At 37.7% G+C, this 18,978-nt stretch overlaps 1 protein-coding gene across 1 annotated transcript in view; it reads left to right on the forward strand.

Annotated features, from left to right (window-relative positions):
• The window catches only part of LOC144449063 (uncharacterized), a 45,166-nt gene extending 27,441 nt beyond the window's left edge, over window positions 1–17,725 (forward strand). The window contains exons 2-5 of the mRNA XM_078139476.1: window positions 847–954; window positions 2,199–2,289; window positions 7,864–7,957; window positions 12,687–17,725. Of these exons, the coding sequence (XP_077995602.1) occupies window positions 847–954; window positions 2,199–2,289; window positions 7,864–7,957; window positions 12,687–15,384 (2,991 nt within the window). The 3' untranslated portion in view covers window positions 15,385–17,725. The remainder of the gene's footprint in view (window positions 1–846; window positions 955–2,198; window positions 2,290–7,863; window positions 7,958–12,686) is intronic.
• The last annotated feature ends 1,253 nt before the right edge of the window (window positions 17,726–18,978 follow it).

Below are 18,978 nucleotides of genomic sequence, written 5' to 3' on the forward strand. Positions count from 1 at the left end.
CTTTGTGTTATTTCTTACTTCCCATCAGATATACAGCCATTGCAGATTGGAAGAACGGTTTTATATTGTCTTTTTAAGTTATTAATGTCAGTTTCCGCATCCACTATGAGACTTCACAATTTTTGCAATTGTATTGTTTTTTTCTCGAATACATCAAAACAAGTTTAGGGTTGGCTGTGAAAAACGAGGTAGGGTCGGGTAACCGGAACCAAACAATTATGTTTTTAGGCCCAATCATAATTTGGAAAACATTATGTCATATAATTTCGTGGAAACTATAATAAAATTACACAATTTATGAATTTATGAACCATTAATTTGTGTAAAATGTAATACTGTCTTGCATTGCGCGTCGCATTTGACTGAAGTAACGCGACATCACATTTGACTGACTCTCCAAGTAACGTGACGTCACACTTCACCGACTGTCCAAGTAACGTGACGTCACATTTGACTGACTCTCCAAGTAACGTGACATCAAATATCTGCCTATTTCCTGTTCCTTAAAAGTTGTTTAGTATTCATGGCTCACTTTCAACCTTGTTCATGCCCTTTCAATGTGATGAAATGTAACATACCCTACAATATATCATGTTTCTGTAGTAAATATACAGCATTCATACTTCCTTATCAAACATTTCAGTACCAGACCTAAACAAAATGTTGGTGACATTTGATTAATTTTAGGCAACATTGTAATAGCAATTTCCTTTCATTGATATGAATTATTTTTTAATACTTATCAAGATAAAATTGTTATGTGCCAAAAGGAATTGCTCAAAAGTGTTGGAAATGTAAGAAAAGTAAAGTCAAACACTTAACACTGTTCAATATGTTTCCTTCCAGGTTCGCGATTTAGTCGGCAGATGTACATGTCCAGTACAATTTCCTATGGTGAGGGTATCTGATGGTAAATATAGAATAGGAGATTCAAATACTCTTATTTTTGTCAGGGTAAGTCATTCTAAATCGACATTTAATATAAGAATTATATTTTAGAGGCAATTTAAATTTGTATTAATATCTATTTATTTATCTAATCCTTTTTAGCACAACTGAACTGATAAGGTTCAGTAGTGCTATAGGCATGACAAAGTGTCTGTGTCTGTCTGTGTGTGTGTGTGTGTGTGTGTGTGTGTGTGTGTGTGTGTGTGTGTGTGTGTGTGTGTAAACAACTTAAAGTCAAAAACTGCTGGACCGATTGCTTTGATATTTGGTGGTCATGTTACTTTGGGTGTCTAGTTGGAAAATTGTTCAAATGAAAATGATCACATCAGAGATGTGCATTCAAAAAATGTATATAAATTTGCCTAGCAACAACACCACGCCCATAGCAACAACCAAATAATCATGTATATTGCAAAGATAACAGAAATTGAAAGACAAATGAATAAACATTCAAAAAATGTATGCAAATATACCTAGCAACAAGACCACACCCATAGCAACAACCAAATGATCACATATATTGCGAAGTTAATGGGGATTAATAGACAATTGAATAAACATTCAACAAGTGTATGTAAATATGCCTAGCAACAAGACCACGCCCATAGCAACAGCCAAATGATCACGTATATTGCAAAGATAATATCAGGAATTCATACACAAGTGAACAAAAACATACAAAAATATATGCAAATATATCTAACAACATGACCACACGCATAGCAACAGCCAAATGATAGCATATATCGTAAAGATAGCAACATGGTTGGATAGGCAACTGAATAGTCATTCAGCAAATGAACACCTATTGTTAGCATGTACTAGCATATGGATGAACATTTTAAAAAACTGTACAGTTGTGCTACAATGCCATTGGCGGTATTTTTTAATCAAATATTTAAAGAGATGGTGATATTTTTATCATGTCTTGATTTTTACTGTGTGAGGCATATGCACAACACTTAATTTCAAGACCTTGACCTGAATAGCAATATGGCGGCCATGTTCCAAAAATAACTGCTGTATGCGGTGTAAGTTTGTGTTAAGGCGTACGATGCATTCAAAACTGCATTTACGGGGATAGAAACTCGAATTGATTTCTTTAAAAGACTGAAAGGTACCAATAACAAGCCATATGCCGTAAAGGTCAACTTTGACCACTTTGACGATCAACAGGTGGCCCTCTCGAAACAGCGCCAACATGTGGCTGCTTTTCAAACTACTTCATGAGCTATTATCTTGCTCTTCAGATCCTTCGAAGTCACGTGATGGTACGGGTAGGTGGAGGCTGGGACACGCTAGAACACTACCTGGACAAGCACGACCCCTGTCGATGTGCAGGTATGTACATTTCACCACTCTAAAACGTCTACACTCACTCGACCACAACCTTTAACCTGAGCTATAATCTTCTGGCGTACTATTTGCTGAGATTTCAGTTTTGCTGACACAACCTGCTCGTCTTTTGTGTTGATCTTTCGGAAATAATAACAAAAGGATACTGGTAGGACGACCTCTCAATACATTGTGAATTGTTTGCACGCCGACTACTACTCTTAATGGCTCCACTGACATAGATTTGTGTGTTTGTATAATATTGTATTGTGTTGTACCTAAACGAGTCAATGTTAACCTTTCGACTATACAACATAATATAATACGATACTTGTGTTTCTCTGTTTTCTGGTGACACGATTTGAACAGAGTAGTATACGTATAAAACACGAATTACCCTTGTCATGAATTTGACTCTCAACACAGCCCCTGTAAACAATCTGACCCTCACAACAATATCGTAAATCAAGGCTTTCAACGCACTGTAAGGTCTGGCACCGACTCGACTGGGTTGGTGTAGAAGCTACTCGATTGCGGAAAAATATCTGAATAACCCTTGTGAGATTCCATGGAAACAACGCCTACTCGTTGGCATGCAACTTTCAAAATTGCACTACTCTAGAAATCCTACCGTCAAAATTTACCAAGACAACAATTGTGCTAGTGAAAATGATATTACGTCTGACGCTGTTGACCCAAACACTTTTGTTGAGCTGCATTCTACTCTAGATAAAAGCTTAATTAGACCAATATGTATAACAATACCAACCTTTGCAGCTAATCCGTTGCGTACATCATTCAATTCGAGAATACTAACCAAGTACTGCCCACCTTAATAAATCGAGTATAATGGTGTGACTTCGATTCTTTATCGTAATAAACTATTCAACATATTCCGTAGCAAGATCCCAGAAGAGTTGAGAGACTTCGACGATATCGAAATACGTTTTTCCAGTGTCCACATCATTGAATGTACAATCGTTATGTAACACTCTACAATATTTACATTTCTCTAAGCCTACCTCTACAGTGACTTCAAAGAGTACCATCATTTTACCATGGAAGTATAACATGGGTTATACTTCCATGATTTTACTCAAATTGGAATTATTATTCACCTCAATCATGGAAGTAGAACCCTTATACTTCCATGCCTCAACATAATCCCTTGTGTGGCTAATATTTTCATATCATTCTTGTTTGTTTTAAATGTTGTATTGTTGATCAGCATGACCTGGGGTACATTGTTATATGACTCCATAGACCCTCCACCCAGGGTCTATGATGACTCGTATATTGTAATGTAGTCATTTTCAGCTTAATGATCTTGAAATACTTGCCGAAGTATCGGCTCAGTGGACGGTTTCAAAAACTATTTCAGTCTGTTAAGGTTTGGCAGGGGGCCAAACCATTACATTCTTTCATGCCTACTTGTGTGAATATTGTTTGTTGGCCATTGTGGTTTGCTACCAACGTCTAAATACAGTAATTGTACCGCCTAGCTGACCCGAAAACTAGTTAAACTCACACAGCATTTAACTTGTGACTTTCCAAAGGGCTGTTTAAAGGAAACTGCATCGTAGACAGCCGAGGGCAATATTTATAACTCTCTTGATCTACGTTACAATATACGTGTTAGTGTGTGTGTGTGTGTGTGTGTGTGTGTGTGTGTGTGTGTGTAAACAACTTAAAGTCATAAACCGCTGGACCGATTGCCATGATATTTGGTGGGTACGGGTGTATTACCTTGGGTGTCTAGATGGGAAATTTTTCAAATCAAAATGATCTTACCACCAGTGTGTGATTTGGGTAAAAAAAATGTGATTTTTGGTCAAAAAACTTTAATTCCAAAACTGCTGAGCAGATTGGGCTGAAATTTAATGGGGATGCACCTGGGGTGTATAGATGAAGAAATATTAAGCATATAATGATCTCATCAGTGATATGCAAATTAGGTGTAAGAATGTGAATTTTGGTCAGAAACTTATATCTCAAAAAGTACTTTGTCAATGAGACTGCAAATTTTCTTCAAAATATTTTGACAGTTGACCCAAGCAACCATGACCACGCCCTTAGCAACAACCAAATGGCAATATATTTTGGTCAAATAACATCTGTTAGGCAAGTGAGTAAAAATGTATGCAAATACCCCTAGCAACCATGACCACGCCCATAGCAACAGCAAAACGGTGGTGTATTTCACAAAGATAACAACAGGGATTAATAGACAAATGGATAAACACTCATAAAATGTATGCAAATATACCTAGCAACAAGACCACGCCCATAGCAACAACCAAATGATTGCGTATATTACAAAGATAACAACATGGTTGGATAGGCAACTGGATAATCATTCAGCAAATGAACACCTGTACCTCGCATGGATCAACATGTGGATAAACATTTTTAAAAACTGTACAGTTGTGATACAATGTCAATGGCGCTAATTTTTTAATTTATTTTAAAAATTAGCATCTATACAAATTAGTAAGGAATATTAATAGTTTATGCAAAAATGCACAAAATTCGATAGACAAATATAACATTATATTATTACACTTCCTATACAGTGGATATAAATGAGAAGTAAAGCACTCCAATGGTACAGTGCTTGTCGAGTTTTGAGCTGTGACAATTAATCTGAGACAATTCCGCGCCTATATTTGTATGTGACTGTTACTTTATGTCCAAACTATGTTGAACTGCTGCAATGCATAACTTTTCACGTTTGAAAAGTTTGACCCCTTGACCTCGTTGTGAGCCAATAACAATGCAAGAATTCATCATGTTGACATTACTTCAGCACACATCTCACATTTTATGCAAACTTAGTTTTCACTTTCTCGTTTCTTATCTTGCTTCGATAAGTAAACTTTCGTGCCTCTTGTCAAAATGTTGTAATCTCAGTAGTTGCGTGTCTCTGACATGTTATTTACTGTAGTTACCTGTCTCTGACATGTTATTTACAGTAGTTACCTGTCTCTGACATGTTATTTACAGTAGTTACCTGTCTCTGACATGTTATTTACAGTAGTTACCTGTCTCTGACATGTTATTTATAGTAGTTACCTGTCTCTGACATGTTATTTATAGTAGTTACCTGTCTCTGACATGTTATTTATAGTAGTTACCTGTCTCTGACATGTTATTTACAGTAGTTACCTGTCTCTGACATGTTATTTATAGTAGTTACCTGTCTCTGACATGTTATTTACAGTAGTTACCTGTCTCTGACATGTTATTTATAGTAGTTACCTGTCTCTGACATGTTATTTACAGTAGTTACCTGTCTCTGACATGTTATTTACAGTACTTACCTGTCTCTGACATGTTATTTACAGTAGTTACCTGTCTCTGACATGTTATTTATAGTAGTTACCTGTCTCTGACATGTTATTTACAGTAGTTACCTGTCTCTGACATGTTATTTATAGTAGTTACCTGTCTCTGACATGTTATTTACAGTAGTTACCTGTCTCTGACATGTTATTTACAGTAGTTACCTGTCTCTGACATGTTATTTACAGTAGTTACCTGTCTCTGACATGTTATTTACAGTAGTTACCTGTCTCTGACATGTTATTTACAGTAGTTACCTGTCTCTGACATGTTATTTATAGTAGTTACCTGTCTCTGACATGTTATTTACAGTAGATACCTGTCTCTGACATGTTATTTACAGTAGTTACCTGTCTCTGACATGTTATTTATAGTAGTTACCTGTCTCTGACATGTTATTTACAGTAGTTACCTGTCTCTGACATGTTATTTACTGTAGTTACCTGTCTCTGACATGTTATTTACAGTAGTTACCTGTCTCTGACATGTTATTTACAGTAGTTACCTGTCTCTGACATGTTATTTATAGTAGTTACCTGTCTCTGACATGTTATTTACAGTAGTTACCTGTCTCTGACATGTTATTTACAGTAGTTACATGTCTCTGACATGTTATTTACAGTAGTTACCTGTCTCTGACATGTTATTTACAGTAGTTACCTGTCTCTGACATGTTATTTACAGTAGTTACCTGTCTCTGACATGTTATTTACAGTCAGGTAAAATGGATTAAAGAAGCATTTACTTCACATGTTTACAGTATTTCATATTGACATTTTATGATGTTTCCTACCTACTGAAAGGAAATCAACAATCGAGCCATCAATTCGTGTTTTACTAAAATGCAGTTGGGCTGAATAGTACATGTAGCTTTTCATTTGCAATTTATCACGTGACTAATATCCTCGAAATAAGCATTCCAACGACTGGGAAGTAAAACATACACCACCCATGTGCACGTGATCTCTTGCCAGTCAACGTGATATTTATTGCTGTTTATCATTTGTTCGCGTTTTTTGTGGGCTTGTTTGTTCATGTTTCATCATTTCTGTTGATTTTTCATTTCTCCCTACAAGTGAATAGCAGTGATGTTAATTGTCCCAATAAATAAATACTTTTAAATGCAATCTAAAGACATACGAAATGAATATTTATTCAACTAAACTAAACAACGAAAATATTTTCCCCATAACCAATCGTTTCGTGTCCCTGTGGAACGTTAAAGAATGTTCTCGTGTTGCAATACAAAAAGAATACGTGTGTTTGAAAACTGTCTTGTGACGTCAAAGTCCAGACAAAGCATGTCACTGAGAAACCACTGACCGTTCAGTGTTGCTTTCTCTAGTCGACAAAATACTCCCCACACCATGGACACGATATCATGGTTGGTATCTACACACCATGGACACGATATCATGGTTGGTATCTACGCACCATGGACACGATATCATGGTTGGTATCTACGCACCATGGACACGATATCATGGTTGGTATCTACGCACCATGGACACGATATCATGGTTGGTATCTACGCACCATGGACACGATATCATGGTTGGTATCTACGCACCATGGACACGATATCATGGTTGGTATCTACGCACCATGGACACGATATCATGGTTGGTATCTACGCACCATGGACACGATATCATGGTTGGTATCTACACACCATGGACACGATATCATGGTTGGTATCTACGCACCATGGACACGATATCATGGTTGGTATCTACGCACCATGGACACGATATCATGGTTGGTATCTACGCACCATGTCGTGATAAAAGAATCATTAAAGTAGGTCCTTGACGCCACAACAACGAAAACAGATTGCCTTTGTTCAACTTGTTGTATCAATAATCAACAGAAATTAATCAATATTGTAACTTCACTGTCTCATTTTATTGCTCTCGCCCCAACCATATAAACCATATAAACCATATAAACCATATAAACCTTAGAGGTTGTTTGTCCTACCAATATTTTGGTGCTATCATTGTCTTGATGACTTTTTATCTATCAACTTGCCAGTCAACGTGATATTTATTCCTGTTTATCATTTGTTCTCGTTTTTTGTGGGTTTTTTGTTCATGTTTCATCATTTTTGTTGATTTTTCATTTCTCCCTACAAATAAATAGAAGTGATGTTAATTGTTCCAATAAATAAATACTTTTAAATGCAATCTAAAGACTGAAATACAGTAAAAAGGTAAATTTGTCTTTCTTTCTATTTAGGTCACAAATCTTCGCGGCACCACGATCCCTTCCGAAGACAAAGTTCGCCATGTACAGATGTGAAATCGACGACAAATCATTCATCCAAATTAAGGTGTGTGTGTACAATTGACAGTAAATCTTGGTGGTGGAGGTGGTGGTGTGTGTGTGTGTGTGTGGTGGGGGGGGGGGGTACAATTGACAGTGAATCTTGGTGGTGGTGGTGGTGGTGGTGTGTGTGTGTGTGTGTGTGTGGGTACAATTGACAGTGAATCTTGGTCGAGTGTGTGGGGGTTACAATTGTAAGTGAATCTTGGTCGAGTGTGGGTGGGGGGGGGGGGTTACAATTGTCAGTGAATCTTGGTGGTGTGTGTGTGTGTATGTGGGTGGGTGTGTGTGTGTGTGTGAGTACAATTGACGGTGAATCTTGGTCGAGTGTGGGCGGGGGTTACAATTGTAAGTGAATCTTGATCGAGTGTGGGTGGGGGTTACAATTGTCAGTGAATCTTGGTCAAGTGTGGGTGGGGGTTACAGTTGTCAGTGAATCTTGGTCGTGGGTGTGTGGTTACAATTGTCAGTGAATCTTGGTCATGGGTGGGTGGGGGTTACAATTGTCAGTGAATCTTGGTCGAGTGTGTGTGCATACAGTTTAATTGTCAGTGAATCTTGGTCGCGTGTGTGGGTACAATTGTCAGTGAATCTTGGTCGTGGGTGGGTGGGGGTTACAATTGTCAGTGAATCTTGGTCGAGTGTGGGGGGTGGTTTACAATTTTCAGTGAATCTTGGCCGTGCGTGGGGGACAATTGTCAGTGAATCTTGGTCGAGTGTGTGTGTGTGTGGGGGGGGGGGGGGTACAACAGACAGTGAATCCTGTCCCAAGTGTCCGTTAGTCATTGTTCAGATATTGTTGTAAATTTTTCTATCAAGTGACGAGCTTGAAACGATTAGGCTAAATCTCTCATGAACTTTAGATAGTCAGAATACACACTGAAATTGAGGGAAAGATGAGAAGTTCTTGGCAGTGTAGTTTTTAGTCCACCATCCGAAGGGAACCTATACGTTGGGTTCCGTCCATGCGTGTGGTGTAACTGGAACATAGACTTTATTTATCAAAGCCCTGATGAGTTCAGCCTCACGGTCTTACTCCAATAGTCTGGCCTCGTTCTACTTTCATTTTCATGCATATGTAGTTGGGTCAGATTTTGTCTTTTAAGCACAACTGAACTGGTTCAGTAGTGCTATAGGGATCGCCTGGCGTCTGTCTGTCTGTGTGTGTGTGTGTGTGTGTGTGTGTGTGTGTGTGTGTGTGTGTGTGTGTGTGTGTGTGTGTGTGTGTGTGTGTGAACAACTTAAAGTCAAAAACCGCTGAACCGATTGCCATGATATTTGGTGGGTCCATTACCTTTGGTATCTAATTGGGAAATTGTTCAAATCAAAATGATCTGACCATCGGTTTGTGATTTGGTCAAAATATGTGATTTTGGTCAAAAAACTGAAACTCAAAAACTACTGGGCAGATTGGGCTGAAATTTGGGTGAAACATTCTTCAGGGTGTTTTTACTAAGAATTGTTCATGATATGATGGTCCCATCAGTGATTTGCAAATTAGGGCTAAAAATGTGTCTTTTTGGTCAAAAATCTATAATTCCAAAACCACTGAGCAGACGGCTGAAATTTAATGGGAATGCATTTAGGGATGTATGGACGAAGAAATATTAATCATACAATGATTCCATGAGTGATATGCAAATTAGGTGTAAAAATGTTCATTTTTGGTCGAAAACGTATTTCTCAAAATACATGGTCAATGAGTCTGAAACTTGGTGAGATGTTTCTGAAAGTGTTATTCTGCAGATTTTCTTCAAAACATGTTGACAAAATTGGCCCTAGCAACCATGACCACGCCCTTAGCAACAACCAAATGGGAGTATATTTTGGTTAAATAACATCATCTTCTGGTAGGCAAGTGAGTAAACATTTAAAAACTGTATGCAAATATCCCTAACAACCATGACCACGCCCATAGTAACAGTCAAACGGTCGTGTATTTCACAAAGATAACAGGGATTAATAGACAATTGAATAAACATTCAAAAAATGTATGTAAATTTGCCTAGAAACAAGACCATGCCCATAGCAACAGCCAAATAATCACATATATTGCGAAGATAACGCAGATTAATAGATGAATAAACTTCAAAAAATGTATGTAAATTTGCCTAGCAACATGACCACACCCATAGCAACAACCAAATAATCACGTATATCGCAAAGATAATAAACAGGAATTGGAAGACAAATGAATACACATTCAAAAAATGTATGCAAATGTGCCTAGCAACAAGACCATGCCCATAGCAACATCCAAATGATCACATATATTGCGAAGATAACAACGGGGATTAACAGACAGGTGAACAAAAACATTAAAAAATGTATGCAAATGTATCTAGCAACATGACCACGCCCATAGCAACAGCCAAATGATCACGTATATCGCAAAGATAGCAATATGGTTGGATAGGCAACTGGATTCAGGGAAATGAACACCTATTGTTAGGATGGCCTAGCATATGGATACACATTTTTAAAAACTGTACAGTTGTGCTACAATGCCATTGGCGGTATTTCGTTGTATATTTCGCTGTTATGTATTGTTTTTCACACTTAATACTTTGTGAGATATTTTATGTGTGAGGACCACAGTGGAAATAAGTTGTTAAAACTTGTTTGTGTCATCCTTGGTAAAGGTATTCAGGGATGTGTCTGTTTTGTCTTTCATGCGAATGTGATAGTTGCCGTATTGTATATCCGTTTTAGTTTGTGGTTTTCCAAATATTTTTTGCCAGATAAAATCAATCAATCAATCAAATTACAAAACTAGTAAGTCACGCATATGAGATGAGCTTTTAAGATAACAATACAGATAGGTCATGCATAATTATGATCGTCATGGAGATGAAACAAAGGACACTATCGTCAATGACATCTCCAGACATACGATATTAGTGTACCTATTGTCTTGACACCCATGTGAGCTACTTCAGTCATAGACAGTCCAATGTCTATGCTGCAATAAAAGATATTCATTTATCTAACTAGGTGTAGGCCACACGTATAAACAGTGTCATGAACCCAAACACGGTGATTACAAATTCATGACACAACATCGTCTCGTATGCAGTTTATCTTCTACTACAATACTGGCTGATCACAAAGAATTGATATGATGGAGCCTTGCTGATCTTAAAGATTTGATATGGAGGAGATCCAAACCCGTGTTAAAGACTATTCGTGGTAGTCTACCTCTCGGCAACCAAGTGAGTGTTTTCCCCAAACATCTAGATAGAAGAGTTTCCACGAAGCTAGCGAGTTCCCCGTAAAAAGTCTAATTTCCCCGGAGGAGAACCTCTTCACGGTACTACTGATGGTGGGAGTCAAGCGAGTGCCGGCAGAGAAATTACTTAATATGTCAATTGAAAAGAACTTTCCCAGTCTAGGAATAAGACCGACGACGATACCACGTCCATGGAAGATTTGTAACCATGAAAGTCTTCAAAATACCAAGTTTGGAACCGTGAGAAGCAAACAACATGCCAAGCTGTAGACGACTGACAATGAAGTTACAATTCCGAAACTCAACAGATAGCGAACGAAGAACCATGAGAAGAGAAGACAAGAATTAATGAAAGTATCACTAAGAGATCCAACGACAGAGCGTGAACTATTTGTATGTTATACGAAAACTGAACTATTACGTGAACTCTGAACTATTTAACTATACAGCATTTAATTTGTAGTATTATACTATTGTCTATCTAATGACTTTAACTCTTTGAAAAATATTTTGAGTAATGTTTTAGACAAGACATTTCGATATGAATTTATCTTTATATGTTCGACAACTTTATCGTGGTCACTTAAATTAGTTGGATTAGTTGGTTAAAAATTTCGATACTGTTGCAGTTCGACAGAGGAAGCCGATTTCACTAGTTTATCGTTATGTCTTACCTTTGGTCTGTAAGGTCCGCTGTGACGGGCCGCCCTCACACATCGGCCAACCCCTACCTGTGAGAGGAGGCCGGTGAGGGCGAAACGTCACGACGTATCTTACAGTGTATCTTGACGAGAATTCCTATCGACGAATATTCTACTTCTAGCCATCAAGCGATTTCTTCGTGTGGGTTGGGAACGGGGTTGGGAGAGATTTTTAATTCTATGATATCCCTGATCACACCGATACTGTGGGTTGGGGCATTGGTTTAGTGGTAATCGTTTTCTGGCCTCGAATTTCGCCAATATTGTAAATTGAGGTTGCTCTTCTCGTAGACCCTCCACCAACGGAGGGTCTTTGCTCTTCTGTAATGTGTCCTATGGCGTTAAATCCTCTTGACTACGCCTACAACCACATATCATTGTCAACTATGGTACGTGAATTTCTGACAAAAATGATCACGTTCTAAATATACCAGAATTTTATCTGTGTTTTACTTTTAATTCTCATGGATAGAGAGGAGAATGTCGTATTTTCACTTTATTTTTACGGCATGGGACAAGCCTTGGAGGAGGACGAACAATGTCATGAATTTGTAATTACTTTGTTTGGGTTCTGACATGAGACTGTCTGTCGCCAAACACCTAGTTAGAGAAATGAATATCTTTTATTGTAGTAGCTGACATGGTTGCCAAGACAATATGTACACTAATATCGTATGTCTGGAGATGTACCAAGCATGTTGGGGAAAAAACTCATTTTTGTGAAAATATATCACTTTTGACACAAAGTTCGATAACATTAAGGAATATTTACAACATAGAAGCTAACTTTTTTTTCTCTATTTTAGATCGTCTCAGGAATACGAACACAGTAATAACAAAATGCATCACCGTTATCACAGCACTGGTGACGTAAACCACCAAAACGGCGAGGTCAGTCCACGGAAGTCAAGTAAGGAAAATGGTTACAGTGGTCATCGAAATCGTCCATCATCACCTTCATCATTGCAATCGTCGTTGTCTTCCATGAGAAGGGCTGGAAGTTCCGGGAGAATTAATCGAAGAGATGACGAACATATAAAAAGTAGTAATGATGGTCCTTTACTAAGACAGTCCTTAGAAAACTCACGGAGATCCTCACCACGATCGTCACACAACTCGCTTAGCCAATCTTTGAATCTTTCAGGAAGACCTCAAAAGTACAGCTCAATGAATGGAGATGCTGATGATTATGAAAAAACATATAATTCTAATCATAATGCGAGAAAACCCCGTCCTGCATCGCCTAGGACTGATGTGTACAATTACGACAGCCAAAAGCGATCATCTGAACAACAGTATATTACAAATAATGACGTAATTGCATCATCATTTCATCCGTCAGGTTATATCGAAAGTCCCAGCAGGAGAAGGTCTGTATCACCGGGAGCAGGACAGAGACTTTTGAGCCCAGATAGCTCTGACAGTGACTCATCTTCAAAAAAGGGTGGCATGCATTACTGTCAACCTTCTGGTAACAACTGGAATAATAGTACAAAAATGGACTATCCACCCTATGATATCTCTGGTAATAACCGAATGTCACTCTGGGAGAAAAACAACAGGGGTGAAGGCAGAACATTACCTGAAACCCCAACTACCCCGCGATCATCGGGTAGATCGAGTCCGTCGCCTATTGCTGCATATATCAGAAGTGGTCGGTCAAGTCCGTCTCCCTCGTCTCGCTCGGGCAGATGTAGTCCGGCCTTTTATAATGATGATCAGGAAATTGAACGACCGAAATCACGTGGCGGTAGATCAAGTCCAGCACCTTTTGACGGGGAGAAGGAGCGAACTGCTAGAACTGGACGTTCAAGTCCAGTTCCATCAAGGTCGAGTTCTGTGCCTGCGAGGAGAGACAGGTCATCTATGCCACCACGTTCTTCAACTCCAGTGCGTTCATCGACTCCAATTCGTTCATCAACTCCAACACGTGGTGGGAGTAGTTTTATCGACAGAGAAAGAGAAAGGAAAGAGAAAATACGGCAAGAAAGATCGAAAAACTTGTCAGTGACACCACGGTCTGGAAGGGCTAGTCCAAGTCCTGTGGAGAGGCGCACTGAAACATTACGATCAGAGACGATTTCATCCACAAGAGGGCGTTCTGGACGATCAAGCCCTATACCGCGATCATCCTCACCAGCACCGCGGCCAGCGTCGCCTAGAGTGTCGTCTACAAGGCCACGACCAGCTAAAAAGAAGGAGGAGGAAGTTGTTCTGATGATAACAAGAACTGATCAAGGTGGACACCAAGTAATTGCTAAGGAAGATGAAGAAGTGAATATTATTACGCGAAGAACACGTGATCGAGATGTGAGTGCGAGACCATCATCGCCAAGAGTTTCAGCTCGTCGTTCAAAGGAAGATGAAGAAAGGGAAATAAGGCGTCGACGCTGTCGGTCAGTTTCACCCGAGAGAGCTCGCAGAAATGAAGAATTATCTAAATCATCGGAGGTTCGCGGCAAAAGTGATAGAAATCCGAAAAGGTATCGCTCTAAAACTCCTGAACCGCGAGACTTCGATCGGAGAGAATCAAACGAAACATCTTTATATCAGAGACAGAGAAACAAAAAACTTGTCCACAATGCAATGACGCGCTATTTGAGCGGGTCAAATGTCACACAAGATGCTTATGACTCCGACGACGAAGCAGATGATAGTTCAAATTCTTCAGATCAAAAGAGAACGCGGGTGAAATTTAATGAAAGTCTTAATGGAAGTATAAGACATTCTGCGTTAAGACCGTGTTCTCCTGTTCCAACATTTCACAAACTGGCACCCAAATTTCATCTTCCCAAAAGAGTTGATCCATACCCTAATATTCCCACGAAAATCCCAAAGCCCATTTTCCAGGAGAAAGGCTACAAGAAAACACTGTCTGGGTCAACTAGCAATCTCAGTAAGCTCAGAAATAGAGCATCGTCAAATCAAAGAACTCGTACAACATCAAAGTCTAGCATTTCGAGTAATTCAACTATCAGAAGTCATGACTTAAATGTATATGATAGAAACTATAGAGACACTGAAAATCGTTTTCATGCAGAACAGCACCAACCACAAGATGAAATATTTGAACCTAAACGTAACAGTATTGCAGAAAGTACAGTACCTAGTCAAACAAAAAATAACGACGAATTTATAGAGAGTTTAGAACATAGCGCATATAGAAGGTCTATTTCTCAGGAGAGTGGTGATGTGTTCTTAGATGAAAAACCGTCACCTACGACAAACGGTCACGGGATGGACTCCGGGTTTGAGGATTCGTTTCATCAAGGTCATTATCCATCAATAAATAATCAATCATCGGAAAAGAAACAACCTCCAATCAACATGGCGGCACCTCTTGTGACCGGTAGGTCAACCATAATCAGATCGTCGTCGACGTCATCAACGTCAGCTTCGACTGAAATTGGACCAATAAGACCTGTCACCCCAACCTTAGAAAGATTTAATCTTGAAGAACTTGGTGTGTATGATAGTGACTCAACTGATACCGAATATTTCTAATTTAATACATGTATAATAAATGTCAATTTTGTGATTCGGTATCAAGTGTTGTTTGTCAAAACAGAATCGCACTATACAACCATCGTCGTAAAACACAACCTCTTTTACGGCACCGTCCCAGACTCTTTTACGGCACCGTCCAAGACATATCGTTGCTTTAGCAGAAATATGTTCTCTGGCTTGCGAGAGTGTATACAACGATCTAGAAAGAAACATCTGTATGATGCTGTTTGTTTGTTTGTTTGTTTGTTTGTTTGTTTGCTTTCAATAAGTTATGACCTAACCTTGGCCACCCGTAGTTTGGAGTGGAATTTTAATTTGGGCGGCTAAGTAAAAAACTTTGTTGGTATGCAACAACCTAGAATTTAGAAATACAGTTTATGTCGATTGAACGAGGTTATATTAGAGAATCACAATGTCATTGCGTTTGTCAAAATATACCCAAGATCGTCACTGACGGCGATAGTTGGATAAATTTGTTGTATAGATTATCAAATTCACAACAATCAGAATTAATAATCTTGAAAATATTGCCATCACTCAAAAAATTCTGTTCGGAGTTGACGTTTGCCATATTTTGTTTGTGTTATATTTATGTTTTTAGGTGAAGGTGCTCAAAAAGATTTTACATATTTTTTATAAGAACTGTTACGCGTTTTAGTTTTATTCCATTCAATTAAAATAAAATAAGTGTACTTGACAATGGGTCAACTAGTTTGCATACACTAATAAGTTATGTGTGTACTTGGCAAGTGCACCATGTAGCATATCTCAATGTGTTATCAAGTACACATCCGCATCCATCATGTTTCTCACCTCAGTCACGTGACGTATCGTAGCTGATTAATTTTCGTGAACTGGATGAATGTTTTCAGGCATCACGTGATCAGACACAGTCCACCCTCTTTAGTTTTCTTGGACTCGTAATATTGCATGTGCAGGTAGTGACTCCTAAATATGGAGAAGAGAAAACATTTTAGTCTCTTCACTGAGTACGTTTGACACACATGCGATAATTGGTAGATTGTTTCATCAACACCAAGAATTTCCCGCCAACATTTATTCAACGGATTTCAAATATTCCAGCCAAATGATTTTAAAGGATTTTTTTTTAAATTTTGCTATAAACTATTCGTACATTTCCACTTCATTTCAGACTGAATCTTCTCAATAATGCTTTTGTTGCAAACATTTTTTTAGTAATAAAGAATATGTGTCCATATTTATGACGCGTATCCAGAGATGAAGGGGTTACGCAATACAAAATTTAGGCTTTCTACCTGTACCGTGTTGCAATAATTGTACACAAGTTCACTTCCTCGATCTCAGTCTTTTTATTCCCCTTTAAGCGTAGAATAATCCATTTTGCCTCAGTCCTATTTACAGCAAATGTCGGTTTGATATTTTTTTAAACAGAAAACTTTCTATTGATAATATCCGTCCATGGAAATGCCGGATGACAGACAAATGTTATAACTGTAAACATATATGTATGGGTTTGTGTGGTGAAAACAGTTACCAATCCGGGGATTCGGTGTCTTTTTTGCCATTTTGCCAATGAATGGTCTTATATGAGTTAGTTTAGTTCAAAACTTTCTGTATATTATACGCGTATGTGTATGTCCACGTCTGTTCGTGTACTAGTGTGCGTATGCATGTACATGTGTATCTATTGTATCATTAGCTCTGTCCTGTTAGAATTTGTTGTTGTTGTTGTTGTTGTTGTTGTTGATGATGATGATGATGATCATGGTGATGTTGTTATTGTGGATGGATAGGAGGAGGAAGATGGAGTAAGGATGATAGTCAAACATAGGACATAATTTTTTGGTCTTTTGATATCAAATGATTAAAATCTTTGTTTTCTTTAAGTTGTAGTATATCTTTACACACTATTTCAAATTGAAAATAGAAGACGTGTTTTTCGTTTCTAACTTTTCATGAAACATTTAGCTAAAGTTATATGACATTTATGTCAAAGTTACAAACTGTATAGTATGCATGTCTTCACACCACAGGTTTCAAAGAACTTTCCCTTAACGTTTGTAAGTCGTACTTCTCAGACATTCCTTACGTCAGCAATCCAGAAGGGGCGTCGTCGACGTGACATGTACCCAAACACAATGCTTTGCTTATCTCCTGTCCTCGAACCAAATAAATCAGACGTTATTTTTATTTGTCTATTGTAATAATAATATCAATTGTTGTACTCTGATAATTATCGAAGAATTGTAAAAATATACAAATATAATAAGAGGCGTGAGAATTTACGTTGTAAATAATTTGCTATTCTAATATATGCCAAACACATTTATCCGTATTTTTATTTCTTTGTGTGAAAATCTCACTTGAAATAAAACGTAAAGTTGTATTAACGTTATGCAGTATACTGACTATGTGTTTATGATTTATTTGTATGTTGCAATAATAATATTCATTATTGTACACTGGCAATTATCGAAGAATTGTACGTTACAAATGAAATACTGTTCTTGATTGACAGTACTTTACAAATCAAATGAAATACTATGTTCTTGATTGACAGTACTTTACAAATCAAATGAAATACTATGTTCTTGATTGACAGTACATTACAAATCAAATGAAATACTATGTTCTTGATTGACAGTACATTACAAATCAAATGAAATACTATGTTCTTGATTGACAGTACATTACAAATCAAATGAAATACTATGTTCTTGATTGACATTACATTACAAATCAAATGAAATACTATGTTCTTGATTGACAGTACTTTACAAATCAAATGAAATACTATGTTCTTGATTGACAGTACATTACAAATCAAATGAAATACTATGTTCTTGATTGACAGTACATTACAAATCAAATGAAATACTATGTTCGTCTACGTATGTAATACAGCAGGTCGATGTCAACATGTGTGCTCGTACTAGAAGTACCTGACTTACCGTTTGGAAATACCTTTACCCGTTGCACATGGATCGTACGCGGCTGAACAGTTTTGAGATCTGATATAATGTTTGAGCGATCAATTTCGAAGGTAATAAGAACGCGTATTTGACGCCGAAACACGTCGTAATGGATGTCGAAGGACACGCCTGTCACGAGCACGACGTACTCGTGACAGGCGCCGGGTACGAGCACGACGTGCTCGTGACCGGCGCCTGTCAGCAGACTCTGCCAAAAAAAAAAAGTTGAGAGAAAAAAAAAAGTTGAAAAATTTTTTTTAACAATTAAAAAAATAAAATAAAATAACTTAAACAAAAAATATATTTTGACTTTCAATTATATATAATCCTTTAAAAAATTCTGGTTTGACGAAAAATAAAACAATATTCTCAAATAAATGAAAACTTATTTCAATTAAAATAATGTAACCATGGAATAAAAGTACATAAACGGTTAAAATTAGTTTGTAAGTACGAAAAATATAAAATACTATAGCTAAAATAAAAAAATACTTTTGGCCTGAACGGCTTCCCATACCTATGGGAAGCCGTTCAGGCCAAAAGTATTATTTTATTTTAGCTATAGTATTTTATATTTTTCGTACTTACAAACTAATTTTAACCGTTTATGTACTTTTATTCCATGGTTACATTATTT

This window comes from Glandiceps talaboti, chromosome 18, assembly GCF_964340395.1.
Source record: "Glandiceps talaboti chromosome 18, keGlaTala1.1, whole genome shotgun sequence".
Taxonomy (NCBI): domain Eukaryota; kingdom Metazoa; phylum Hemichordata; class Enteropneusta; family Spengelidae; genus Glandiceps; species Glandiceps talaboti.